Source organism: Panthera leo, chromosome E2 (genome assembly GCF_018350215.1).
Source record: "Panthera leo isolate Ple1 chromosome E2, P.leo_Ple1_pat1.1, whole genome shotgun sequence".
NCBI lineage: Eukaryota > Metazoa > Chordata > Mammalia > Carnivora > Felidae > Panthera > Panthera leo.
In genome coordinates, this window is record NC_056693.1 from 25,691,343 (window position 1) to 25,705,152 (window position 13,810).

The 13,810-nt window shown below is 35.1% G+C and overlaps 1 protein-coding gene across 7 annotated transcripts in view; it reads left to right on the forward strand.

Annotated features, from left to right (window-relative positions):
- The window catches only part of PHKB (phosphorylase kinase regulatory subunit beta), a 259,181-nt gene that overhangs the window by 149,935 nt on the left and 95,436 nt on the right, over positions 1 to 13,810 (forward strand). For all 7 annotated transcript variants that reach the window (XM_042920513.1, XM_042920506.1, XM_042920510.1 and 4 more), the window contains 3 exons: positions 250 to 313; positions 8,903 to 8,998; positions 10,273 to 10,470. In XM_042920513.1, coding sequence (XP_042776447.1) covers positions 250 to 313; positions 8,903 to 8,998; positions 10,273 to 10,470 — 358 coding nt within the window. The remainder of the gene's footprint in view (positions 1 to 249; positions 314 to 8,902; positions 8,999 to 10,272; positions 10,471 to 13,810) is intronic.

Below are 13,810 nucleotides of genomic sequence, written 5' to 3' on the forward strand. Positions count from 1 at the left end.
CCCACCAACAGTATGACCATTTGTCTAGATCAAGGTGAACTTAGAAATATTTTTCCCAGAAGATCACTAACCATGAAAAAGAAAAATTAAAATAGTGAAATGTCAGATTAAAGTCTCTTAGACATTATTTTTCTCATGGAAGTTGTTATAAGTGATAATAAAGAAACTTGCTTGTGAATATTCATTAGATAATGGTTATTTTGTAGCCAGATACATCAGAATTATACAGTATTTCCTTTTTCCTTTTAGCTCTGTTGGCTTAGCAAAAGCAGCTCTAGAAGCAATTAATGGATTCAACCTCTTTGGCAACCAGGTAAAAAGAAACAAAAAACGAAAACAGCAATATCAACAATAAATTTTGATTATTTTGTTGAGTAGTATGATTAATTAATGTAGCCATTCATTTACCCAGTCATTCCTTATGATCAAAGAATGTCTGGAATTTATGTAGTTGCTCATAGTTGAACAACCTTTCCTTTGAATTTGATTTGCCAGTTAAATTTTAATTTTCTAACTAAAAAACATTGCTTAATTTAAAAATATCTTTTGATAAAGAATTGTCATTTTCTTTGTTCAATAAGTTTTCTCTCATATCTCTTGTTGAGCTTTCACATTTTTATTTCTCTTTCTTTTTTTAAGTAAGTTCTATGTCCAGCATGGGGCTTGAACTCAAGACCCTGAGATCAAGAGTCTGATACTGTACCAACTGAGTCAGCCAGGCACCCCCAGTTTTCACATTTTAAAATATTCTTGACATTATAAATCATATGTTTTCCATGTCAGTTCCCATGTTAATTTCAACTTAATGTGTATCAATATATATCATGGATAAGGGAGTTTGTGTAATGTGTGCAACCAAAGAATTGGAAACTTTGATCCTAGCTTAACCTTCAGCTGGCTGTAATTTTATGTCAATATATCATTTTCTTTGGGATAAAAAGGAAACCCTGAGGGTTATCTTAAATTTTCATAAGATGTTTAACTAGTTTCTGCACCTAATCAAGTGACCATGGACTGAGTTGTCAAATGGAAGGAAATAATATGTAGGAATACAGGTTGCTTTTCTGGGTCAAGGAGTAAACTAAATTTCGTTAACAATTTTTGTAGATTTCTAAGATGGGAGAGTAAAGGAAGTTTCCAATTGATACTATAATTAACCCTAAGCTATTAAAATGCTAAGTCAGTGAACATACATTTTAGGAAGTTATTGCAAAATGTGACATGGTTTTTGTTATAGCAGTTATAATACTGTTCACCTCAAGTCTTTAATTTAAGAAAGTTGCAAGTTGGAGTATGGTAGCACAACTGCCTTTCTGCCCCTTCCTATATATGCAGTCTCTTTTCTTCTCACTCCCATTTCCTCTGGAGGATGGACTCTGATTATATCCAGTCCATGAAGAATGAAGAATGAGCACAGACATGAAAGGATTGGGAAAAGGAGAGCAACACCCCATTCTGGGTTCCCAAGAGGTGACTCTAAATCACCCACTCCCATACTCTTCTTCCTCTCTCAAGACTTCTGGCTGGAGAAATGGAGGGATCAGAGATCATGGGTACTTAGCAGTGTGTGAGCCTACTGAAAATCATGAGTATTAATATTATGCCTCTCCTGGAGATTCTTGGTTCCCCTGGCACTGTAGGATCCCTTGCCTTGTACCAACATTTCTGTCTCTCTGGAAGAGTCAACATACTCAAGAAAATCCCACTATATCTATCTATCTATCTATCTATCTATCTATCTATCTATCTATCTATGTGTGTGTGTGTGTGTATTGAAAAGTGTGTGTATATAAATATATATATACATGTGAATTTATGTGTGTAAATATAAATATGTAGAGAATACATATATAGAGAGATAGGTAGATAAATAGGGGTAGATAGGAAGGAAGGACTGGGAGAGCAGTATGACATAAAGGAATGACATTGTTTTCGGAGTCAGAAAACAGGATCACTGTGTGCTCTGTACTCCCACCTGTGAGCTCTGTAACTTTGGCTAGTTATTTATCTATGTCTCATCTTCCTCATCTAAAAAGATAGAGATAATGATACTAGGACCTAACTCAGAAGGTTTTTATGCAATTAAAAAACTTAATTAGCATAATGCTTGGCAAAGATTAAACCCTCAATAAGTGTTAATCTCTTGTTATTATTAATGAATTACTGGTAATACTGGTAATCCTAAAGAAAGGAAATGAAGAGAAGCACTGAAAAACCTCTAGAGAGTATCTCAAGGGGACTGAGAAGAGTCATGGACTAAACCAGTAGTGTTAAAGTCTGGAAAGATGCAGGTCTTGCTCTTCTGTTCTCTATGGCCTACCAAATAGTGGCTGAGTTGTGTGTCTAGGTTGGATGTTAAGAAGTAGTGATCAGCTCTTTTTTGCAGTTGTGCCATCTCCTTTGATGTACCTGAGTTGTAGCATATGTTACTTCTGTATCTACTATGTATACCTCCTCCACCTACTTAGATACCCACACCCCTATCTCTAACACCCCATCTTTCAGAGCTCTGCCTTCAGGCTGCTTTTCCCAGGAAGCTTTAATAGATTGCTTAGCCATAATTCTAAAAGCACTGAATTACTTTTTTATGCATTCTGATTTTGAGTTATAAATATACTGCTGGTATTGTTACCCAGCCATAATTTCTCAATCTTGGCTGCACATTGAAATTATTTGAGGATCTTAAAAACAGTGGTGATGCCTGGGCTCTATGCCTAGAAATTCTGACTGAATTGGTCTGGGGGAAGCATTGGTTTTGAGGTTTTCCTGTACTGCCCAGGAATTCTAATGTGCAGCCAAGGATGAGAATAACTGTTCTAAGCAGAGTTCATTCTTGACCTTGTTTAGCTCATGTATGTTTACAGCAGAGCCATGCACCAAATGTCCACTGACTTGAGTACTTCTTGATTATTTCAAATGGGCAAATAATATCTTATTCCTGTGGCCACATAGACGTTACCTATTGCAAGTAAAATCCCTCTCCATCTTCCATTTTTTTGGATAATATCAGAGAGAATCCTAGTTTTACAAATTCCCACCACTACACCAATTAAATTAGAGAGGTACCTGCTAAAGAGTAACACATTTAAAAGTGCATGCAATCTTTTTAGTGTTTAATGATCTTATAATATTGCTTCATGTACTTTAAAGAGCTGTGATCTAATTAAAAGTCAGTGGTTAGAAAAATAACTAATATAACAAAAAAATGTTTTTATTCAAATGAAAACCCTAAGAAACCTCTTCAAGACTTGAGGGATTTCAGGTCACATGTATATTCTCAGTTATTTCTAACAACCATTGATACAGTGTTTTGGAAGACCTGATCATGTGTCTTTAATTCAGAGCTTTCAAAAAATGCTTTTCCTGTTGGTGGCAACTTAGAGAGTTATTGATCTTTGGAGTTGGAAGGGCCCTTCTCTCTGAGTGATCAGAGTTGAGATGGCTTTTCACAGGTTATGAAACAGAGAGGCAAACCAGGGAATTAAACCAAAGACACTTGGTAATGAATCTGGAATATCAGATATTAGTACAGGAAACCTTGGATCTTGAGTGCTTTCCACCTGTAGAAGTGACAGCTGTGCTTTTTCTTGGAAAACTCTTAAGGCACTTAAGAGTCAAAAAGTTCTTAATTTTTTAAATTAAATTAAATTTTGTATTGAGAGAATTAATATAAAACATTAATTTCAGGTGTGTGACATAAGGATTAGATATTTGTACATGTTACAAAATGATCACCACATTAAAGTCTAGTTTAACATCCATCAACACACATAGTTACAATTTTTTTTCTTGTGGTGGGAACTTTTAAGATCTATTCCCTTAGTAATACTCAAATATACAATACAGTGTTATTAATTACAGTCACCGTGCTGTATATCACATTCCCATATTTATTTCATAACTGAGAGTTTATACCTTTTGACCACACCATTTTCTTCTTAATTATTGAACTTTTGAAGGAAGTATCCACTTATCAAACAATGTGAAAGCCCTGCCTTTAACCCTTAGTGTACTTTGGTGTAAGAGATAACATGGATGTTAACTTTTATTTTGATGGGAAATTATTAGGTGGAATAAGCTTTTAGCTTTCATTATGATTATCATCTTTCTACTTCTTTTCTTTTTTTTGATATCAGACTTGCTTTATTATTCAAGAAAAAAAACCATTATTTAAATATTCACTCTGAAACTATTTTCAAAACTTATTTTCCTTTGCGAAAGAATATCTAAGAAGAAAATATGATAAAATGGCCCAGTTTATTTACTGATCAGTTTAAAATAAAGGCTAATTTGTAACATTTAGAAGCATAACTCATATAACCCTAAATATAAGAATTATATATTTCATCATAGTTTCAATATATATTCCATAAAAATATAGTGACAATATGTAGAAAAATTATTAGAAATATTTAAATAAATCATACTTTACACTCAGGAAATGTCATAGAGATTGTTAGCAACAGTGTTGTGATTCCTGAGTCTAAGTCTCAGCTCTGCTCTTCCGAAACCCTGAAAATTAACACTCAGGCTCATCTTTCCCTGTAGTTTGAAATTTCCTTCAACAGTATGTGAGTAGGATTTTCGGTAGAGAAAAGAAGCCTGGCTTGTGGGAGGGGCTATGGAGGTTCCTGTTGGGTCAGTATATAAAGTTGGCACCTGGGTGGTTCAGTTGGTTAAGCATCAGACTCTTGATTTTGGCTCAGGTCATGATCTCATGGGCTGACAGTGGGGAGCCTGCTTAGGATTCTTTCTCCCCCTCTCTCTCTGCCCCTTCCCTGTTAGTACTTTCTCTTTCCCTCTCAAAATAAATAAATAAACATTAAAAAAAAAGTTGGGGGCTTCTGGGTGGCTCAGTCAGTTAAGTGTCCAACTCAATCTTGGCTCAGGTCATGATCTCTTGGTTTGTGAAATTGAATCCCTGCTTGGGATTCTCTCTCTCTGTGCCTCCTCTGCTTGTTCTCACTCTGTCTTTCTGTCTCTCAAAATAAATAAGTAAACTTTAAATTAAAAAATATTTTAAAAACGTTGGCTATTTACACACCCATGCCACCCACAGCCATGGTGCAGAGGGGTAATGCCCACCAGCAAATATCCTTTCTGTAAGAATGCCACTAGCCAGGATCTGCCACAAAACTAGAGGACAGTCTGATACTGAACTAGGGAAGGATGTGGTGTGATTAGAGTGGTGTGGTTTTGTTTTCAGAAGAATAGAAAAGATATCATGTATAGTAGATATATTGACCAGTTTCACTCTTTAATTCTTTGATGCTAGATGAGGGCAGCAAGCCCATTAACTCAGGTTCAGAGAAGTGATTAATGGGGAAAAGAAAGGCTCAGACAATTCTTCAAATCATTTCACTTTGAATTGAGACTAAAGAGATCATCAGTGTCTTATGGTCATAGATATCACCCTTGGTACCATCCCAGAAATGTTTGTTGTGGTCATGGAGCCTTGAGAACATGTCTCAGTACAGCTCTTACCTACCACTAAAGCTCAAGTCCCCATGACAGTAGTCAGGTTGACTAAAATTCTAGTGTATTATTTACTAGGACACAATTGCAGAAACTCAATTTGGGGATTAAAGTTTGAACTATCTGTCTTAAAATATGTTCTTCAGCTGAAGCTGGGATGTTATGGCAGAGATGTAATGATTTCAGAAAATGGAAGGTGAAAATAAAATATCCAAAGCTAATCAGATATTTTGCAGTGACATATGCATAATAAACATCCTTTCAGATTTGTGTCTTTAGTTGGAGAAATCAAGATACTGACAGATGCACTGAGGCCAGAATCTAAAAGGTGATGACTAGAGAGATTGCTCATATTATGAAAAGTGTTGAAAGTAATGGAGACATATGTAGCTTCCTTTGAAGTTTATGGTCCTAAAATTAACATGTCTGATAATTTAAAGTAGGTGATAATTAATTCCATATGTATGTTCTCCTTGATGGCTTTTTTATAAAGTTGTTTCTGAATAGGAATAGCAGCCCATGGCCTTGGATGAATTTTATTCTCCTGTAAATCTGGGTTATATATCTAAAGCATGTTATATTTTTTAAGAAGTTAGCTAAACAGTATAGTTAACCAACCCTTGATCTCAGTGTTTAAATATGGTAACATTATGAGATTATTTTTCCTTTTGTGCATATTTCTTAGAGGCTGGCAGAGGAAGAGACCTCAACCAATACTTTGAAATTAGATAAATAAGCCATTTATTTGTGCCCATAAAATAGAAGTTTCCTCTTTATATTAATCAAAGAGGGACAGGAATTGCCAGATTTGTCATTTCACTTTATTACTTAAAAAGATTGCCCTACTTAGACTGTATCTTTTAAAAATTCAGTTCAAGGCAGACTGATTTGGCATACAACTAACTTTATTAATTATCAGCCTAAGATTAAACTGTAAGTCCTATTTTCTATACTCACAGATTCCCAACATCACATGCCCATTTATTTCTCTGTTTTGTTCTAACCACCCTACTAGCTTCCTTTTCCCCAAAATTCATATCCTACTTTACCTTCTCCATTAAGTGTCCCAGGTTCCCTATTGTTTTTCTCCTGTTGACTTAAGTTTATTGTCATTAGTATTCTTTCATCTAAGCCAATCATTTGGTATATAGTTTTGTACTGACTGCCATGTGCAGTCTTTTTGTTTTGCTTAATATTCATCTTATTTAGGAATATGTCACCTGGGTCAGTTACTTGAGAGAAGAGATCAAGTTTTCTCTTGTTTATTTTCCTCAAAGGAGAGAGTACTTACTCTGACAATGGCAGCTACTTTGTGAGCTCAGTTTTGTGGGTGGAGATGAGAAGCTGAGACTTTAAAATCATAGAAAGGACAGTTTAGCATTAATCTCATGGTTGAGAGTCAGCTTTACTCATTCATTTTTTATTTATTAATTTATCAGAGTTAAGAGAGATTTAATAAATGATACCATGAATGAAAAATTATTCTATTTTTAGAGATAATATTCACGTATGAACAGGTTAACAGGAAAAACATACATATAGTGAATCTGATATTTTGATGTAGAGTGTAGTAGTACTAGATTTTGAGCCCGTCTAGGTGATTGATTCGAAATATTTCAGTTTCAGGGTGAATACATCTTTGAGGCTGGTGTAAATTCGGATGAGATTTAGAGGGTAATATTAAAGTAACATGAAAGTTATAGAGTTCTCTTCTTCCTTTCCCCATGTATTTTTCTGAGTATTGTCTTATTATGGAAGCAGTCTCTGTATACCAATTTCATTCCCTGCATTTTCTTTTTTTAACACTCATTATTGATTTAATACCTTTTTAAATTTCCTCCTTTGCTTCTTGGTGTTTTTTTTTTTTTCCAGTAGATTCATGCTAATCAGGATACAAATAAGGTCCACACCTTGTATTTTGTTATGTCTTTTAATTTTATGTCACAAAATGTGATTTGTCTTTGTAAATGTTCCATGGACACATGAGAAAAAATGGGTATTTTGCTGTTGTTTGGTAGAATGTCCTGTCTATTAGGTCAAGATAGTTGAATGTTTTGTTTAATATCTACTGTTTTTTCACAGAATTTCTATTTGTTCTATCAATTACTAAGAGATTGTTATTAAATTCTCTAACTTACAATTGTGGATTTGTCTATTTCTCCTTTCAGGTCTATCAGTTTTCATCATTTATTTGGATGCTCTGTTTTTTTGGTACATAAAAATTTAGTATTGTTTCATCTTCTTGATAAATTGACCCTATTATCATTATGAAAATATTTAGCTCCCCAATAAAACAAAAAAAGCCATATTTGCTTATGACGATTCTCTTGAATATGAAAAGTGCTAATAGTAAATTCAAAAAAATTTTTTTAATGTTTTATTTATTTTTTAATTAATTAATTAATTTTTTTAGATGTTTTTATTTATTTTTGAGACAGAGAGAGACAGAGCATGAGTGGGGATGGGGCAGAGAGAGAGAGGGAGACACAGAATCTGAAGCAGGCTCCAGGTTCCAAGCTGTCAGCACAGAGCCCCATGTGGGGCTCGAGCTCACGAACTGTGAGATCATGACCTGAGCTGAAGTCGGATGCTCAACAGACTGAACCACCCGAGCTCCCCAGTAATTTATTTTTAACTTGGTTATTAAACCAATTGCCATTTTTTGGTTACCTTTTTTTCTGTTAAAGTTTTTGGTTCTTACTTGAAAGTTACATTTTAATGTGGGAAATTGTGTAACTCATGTTAAGACATGAGCTTTTATGTCAAAGACCTGATTTTTGAACCCTTCCTCTGTTAAACTAGGAGTCAGCATCCTCTTCATTAAAAGGAGCATAATAATATCTACATATTGGGGATTAAGTGAGATAATCCATGTGAAGAACAGTGCTTCACATTATGAATATTAGCTAGCATTATGTGGCATTATTATTATTAGAGATGCTCCTATCCTTTATACTGTAATCAAATAGTTTTTTATGTCTCTAATTATAGATTATATCTAACTTTGTTTAGTTAGATCATATCAATGTTCTTTTTAGGACTGTATAATTCAGATTTCATGAATTCTGATTAGTTCTTGCTTTATTCCTTATCAAAAATGCTAGCTAAACAATTTTTATCTTTATTAAAATAAATATCCTTAATTGATTAGTTATCTTGTAATCACTATGTTTTGATTTATAAGAAAACTAAGGAGAAATATGGAAAATGTAAAAATAATATTTATTTTTATATAAAATTGATATGTTTATTGCAAAAAATTTGGGAAATACTGAAAATATTGAAAGAAAATTAAATCTTCTGTAAGGTCACTCTAAAATGCAACAAATGTTAGAATTTTTGTGAAATTTCTTGCAGTCAAAATGTCCAGCATTCTAAAAGTTCTTTTTTCTTGATTTAGGAAATGTGTTTTTCTCTCTTGTTCCAGGGATGTTCTTGGTCGGTTATATTTGTGGATCTTGATGCTCACAATCGCAATAGGCAAACTTTGTGTTCACTGTTACCCAGAGAATCAAGATCTCATGTGAGATATTATTATTTTTTCTAAATGTTTATTTATTTATTTTGAGGGGGGAGGGGCAGAGAGAGAGGGAAAGAGAGAGAATCCCAAGCAGACTCCATGCTCAGTGAGGAGCTTGATGCATGGCTTGATCTCATGATTGTGAGATCATGACCTGAGCTGATATCAGGAGTTGGTTGCTTAACTGACTGAGTCACCCAAGCGCCGTAAGATATTGTCATAATAAATTAACATGAACTACCATTTATGATTGCTTCCCCCAAGAAAATGCTTAAAATGTTAGAGGTTGCGAGAGGAAGTGAGGAGAATAAATGTTGCCCCTCACTCTGCTGTCCTGTGGAAGTTTAGTTTAGGAAGTGAACAGAGCTGTGGACAAAGCTATTTTGTCCTTGAGTCTTTGTAGAACTATAGAAAACTAGACCTATTTTGGGGGGGAGGAGGAGAGGGTAGCAACATTATACCCAAATGAATTTTTTGGTCATAGAATATTAGAAAAATGTTTTTCATGATTTATATTTCTTTTGAATAAAATTACCTTCTTTGTTTCTTTTCAATCATGTGATTCATCTTTAAACTTTTATATGCCTATAGTACCTGATTATAGATTTTTCTAGGGTTTTTTTGGCTCTGTTCTTAGAAAACATCCCAAATAAAATAATGTAATTACGTAAAAAGAACTATTTCATAGAAGTAATATAAGATTATGATTAAAAAAAAAGAACCCACAAATAAAAATATAATAATGTGACATCCACTCATTTTACCACTTAGTTATACTTTTAGGGTGACAACATTTGGGTCTGTATGTTTGCACATAGTTTTATGTACATATGTGATATTTTTATTTTATAAAACTGGAAGAATATTATTTATAATGCTTGATAACCTAGTTCTATGAATGGGCATATTTCCACATCTATAAACATTTCTACAATATAAATTTTAACGACTGCTAATTTACTCAGCTAATTGTGGGACATTCAGATTGTTTTCTGTTTTCACCATTATAAACCAATGTTATGACAGACTAAGTTATAATTACTAATTATCGGTGTTAAATTTTTACACACTTCCTTAGAGTTTGAGTCCAGTCAAATCTTGAAAATACTCCTTATTAATGGATAAATTTTTATCTTCTCTGTAAGGTTTGCTAATGTATGTCCTCATTGTCAGTTATGTAAGCTGATTGACTTTTTCATCTCCCTGATTCTCACTGGGCTGTGTTGATCATATCATTGCAGGGACTTACATTACCTTCTTTTTCCTGTTGCCCCCAGAACACAGATGCTGCCCTACTACCTTGCATCAGTTATCCTGCATTTGCCCTGGATGATGAAGCTTTGTTTAGCCAGACACTTGATAAAGTAGTTAGAAAATTAAAAGGAAAATATGGATTTAAGCGTTTCTTGAGAGATGGTTATAGAACATCATTGGAAGATCCCAACCGACGCTACTACAAACCAGCTGAAATTAAGGTATCAAAAAATATTTCATACCATAACAGAGTGGTCAAAAGCACTGATTCAGGAAACAGGCTTCTTAGGTTTGAATTCTGGCTCTGCCACTTACTAGCTATCTTGCCTTGGGCAAGTTAATCAACCTCTGTGTGTTTAATACTTTTCATTGGTAAAATAATCATACTATTATTGAAGTTCTTATGAGGATTAAATGAGTTAACATATATCTAAAAGTGCTTCAAATGGTTCTTGACACAGAGTAAGCACTCAGTAAGTGTTAGCCTTATTAGTAGTAAGGCCCATTTGCTAATATTGAGCCATGTTGATTCACTGGATGAATAATTTTTCTAACTGCACTTTCAGTGCTTTGCCTGCCTGCTCCATATTGTTTGCCTTATATAATAGGAAATATCTATTTGTGATTCAGCTTTCAGTCTTTTAAACAAATGCTCTTTTTTTTCTGTTTCACTTAGACATTTCCCTTTGAAATATAGTCTTCTTAATATTTAGTTTTAAAGCAGTTATTTCAAGTGCATATACATACCACTTTATCTAGGTTTACTGTAGCTATTTTTAAGCTGTCCAGAAAATTATAACAGCCCAAAGAAAGGGTAAGCATCCATCCACATTGCTAAAGACTTCCCTTTAGTGGTATATGTACTGCCGAAGGGAGCATTCCCTTTGGTGGTATACACTGAAAACTATTTTTGTAAGCATGGTCCTAACTTTGAAGATAGGTAAGTAAGATCCCATGGATCTGTATATAGAAAATGTCTTGGCAACATTGTACCTTGTAATTTGTTAGGCAATTAAGTGCCACTCTTTAATATTTAATACATAGTTTTGCCGGACAACTAGACAAGCTATTTATCGTTTTACTTAATTTTACAATTATCATCTAGAAGCAGTAGGAGCCATTTTATTGTGTACATATTTGAAACTTTATAGCAGTCTACTAGGTTGGGTCACAAGATCCATTTATCTCTTAAGCACTTTCAGATATCTCTTCTCTATTTAATAACATTTCTGAGCTGATTTACAGCACTTACATTTGAATTGGACTTGCTGTAACTACTACCCTGAATATTGTCAAATTTGGGTCAGTCGAGCAGAGTTTCCTTATTTCTGTACCTGCTGCTGAGCACCACCACGGAAAGCCACAGCACCATGGACAGATGCCACCCCAGATTCAGAACACCCATCTTGGTTCAGTCCTCATCATTGATTTCACTCCTTGTCAGTACTGCTGTGTGACTCTGCTAGGAACTCCCCTTACAAGCTTTTCCAGCTTTTTTTTTTCTATTTGTGTTCAAGTTCTCAGACTTTACTTCTTACTCCATAGCCTTTCATTTCTTTTTTTCTCTGTTTTTTCATTTTTAAAATTTTTTTTTTTTAATTTGTTTATTTTTGAGAGAGAGAGAGAGAGAGAATGCGAGCGGGGGAAGGGCAGAGAGAGGGAGACACAGAATCCAAAACAGACTCTAGGCTCTGAGCTGTCAGCACAGAGCCTGATGCAAGGCTCAAACTCACCCACCGCAAGATCATGACCTGAGCCAAAGTCAGGCGCTTAACCGACTGAGCCACCTTTTTTTTTAATGCCTATTTATTTTTGAGACACACACACACACACACACACACACACACACACACACACCCCGCAATGGGGGAGGGGCAGAGAGAGTGGGAGACACAGAATCCAAAGCAGGCTCCAGGCTCTACGGGGTCAGCACAGAGCCCTACATGGGGCTCAAACCAACCAGCAGCAAGATCATGACCTTTGCCAAAGTCAGACGCTCAACTGACTACCACCCAGGCACTCCATAGCCTTTCATTTCTGTTTGACATCCTCCATTCCATCTGTCCTTCATCCATACGTACCTTCATCTCTCTTGTCTCACAGAAGGTGCTGTCTGTTCTTTATCCTAAGGCTAACCCTCCACATGTGCACCTTAACCTGTTCTCTTTTACTTCCTTGGGTCTCTTACTCTATCATTTGTTTTCTTCTCTGGTAGAAGAATGTCTGTCTCTATCTTTTTCTTTTTATCCTCCTCATCTTCCTCACTTTCCCTTTCCTTCGTCTTGCTTTCCCCCCAACTCCAATCAGCTTCTTTTCCTCAGCATAAACACAGTGATGTTCATAATTAGAAGAAAAAAAACCCAAAAAACCTTACTCCTGTCTGCCTCCAATCCTCTCTCTTTGTAGCCACACTTTTGAAATGCATAGTCTATTCTTGGTGTGTCTCCTTGTTTGCCTCCTACTCACTCCTTCATGTTACACTCCAGCTCTTCTTCAGCATTTACCAGTAGCTGTGTTGGTTTCAGTTAGTTTAGGTCACTGGTGGTAGTGGATGATTTTCACTGAACCTCTCCTTGACATTTGAATGCTTTAATGGAGACCTCTTTCTTGGAACTTTCTTCATTTTCTGTGATCCTATTCTCTTCCTAATTCTCTTTTGTCATTGTCTTTCTTAGTTCCTTTTCAGATTCTTCTTCTGCCACCTCCTAAACATTGCTCTTCTCCTGAGTTCCATCCTTACTTAGTCCTATTCTCTTTTCATGCAATCATAGCTTCAGCTATCACTCTTAACTCCAGATCTCTATCCCTAACCTATACTTCTCCCTCTTAGTGCCCTACTGTGTATCCAACTGCCTCCTTCTGGATATCCTTAATTACTTTACTTGCCAGGCCCTTTCTAATCTGGCTAGCCTGGTCCCCCCACCTCTTGGGTATTAGCTTTCATGATTTCTTTCTTGTTTGTTCCAGAAATACTGACTTGCTGGTAGTCTAACAAACTTTGTCTTCTTATACGTCTGTGGTTTGTAGTATTGTTTTCTCTGCATGGAGTTCCCTTAGTTCATCTCTCCAGAGAAATCCATCAAGCATTAATTGAAGCATCTCCTTTCTTATAAACCCTTCCAACCCTAGGCAGATTCAGGTGTTTCATTTCCTGTGTTCCTGATGTAACATGTGTAGACATCTCATATGATACTACAGTTGTTTATTGACATGCCTGACTCCCCACTAGGCTGTGAGCCCTTGAGGGCAAGTTCCCTCTTTTTAGGCCTTCATAGCACCCTTTCTAGTTGGTGCCAGGCATTACAAAGGACTTAGTAAATATTTATTGAATGAGTGATTAGTATGTGATGTATTAAATGAATGTGGTTTTGAATAATAAGAGTTCTAAGAATTCTTTTTAAAAGAACAATGAAGCTACTTATATCAGTCCAGTTTTGTTATTACTATATAAATCATCTATGTATACCCTAACTACAATTGTTCAATATATATAATTAATATATTTGTTCTAATTACCATCATTGTTATAATTGTTCTAATTAATTTTAGTGAAGTTTTTAA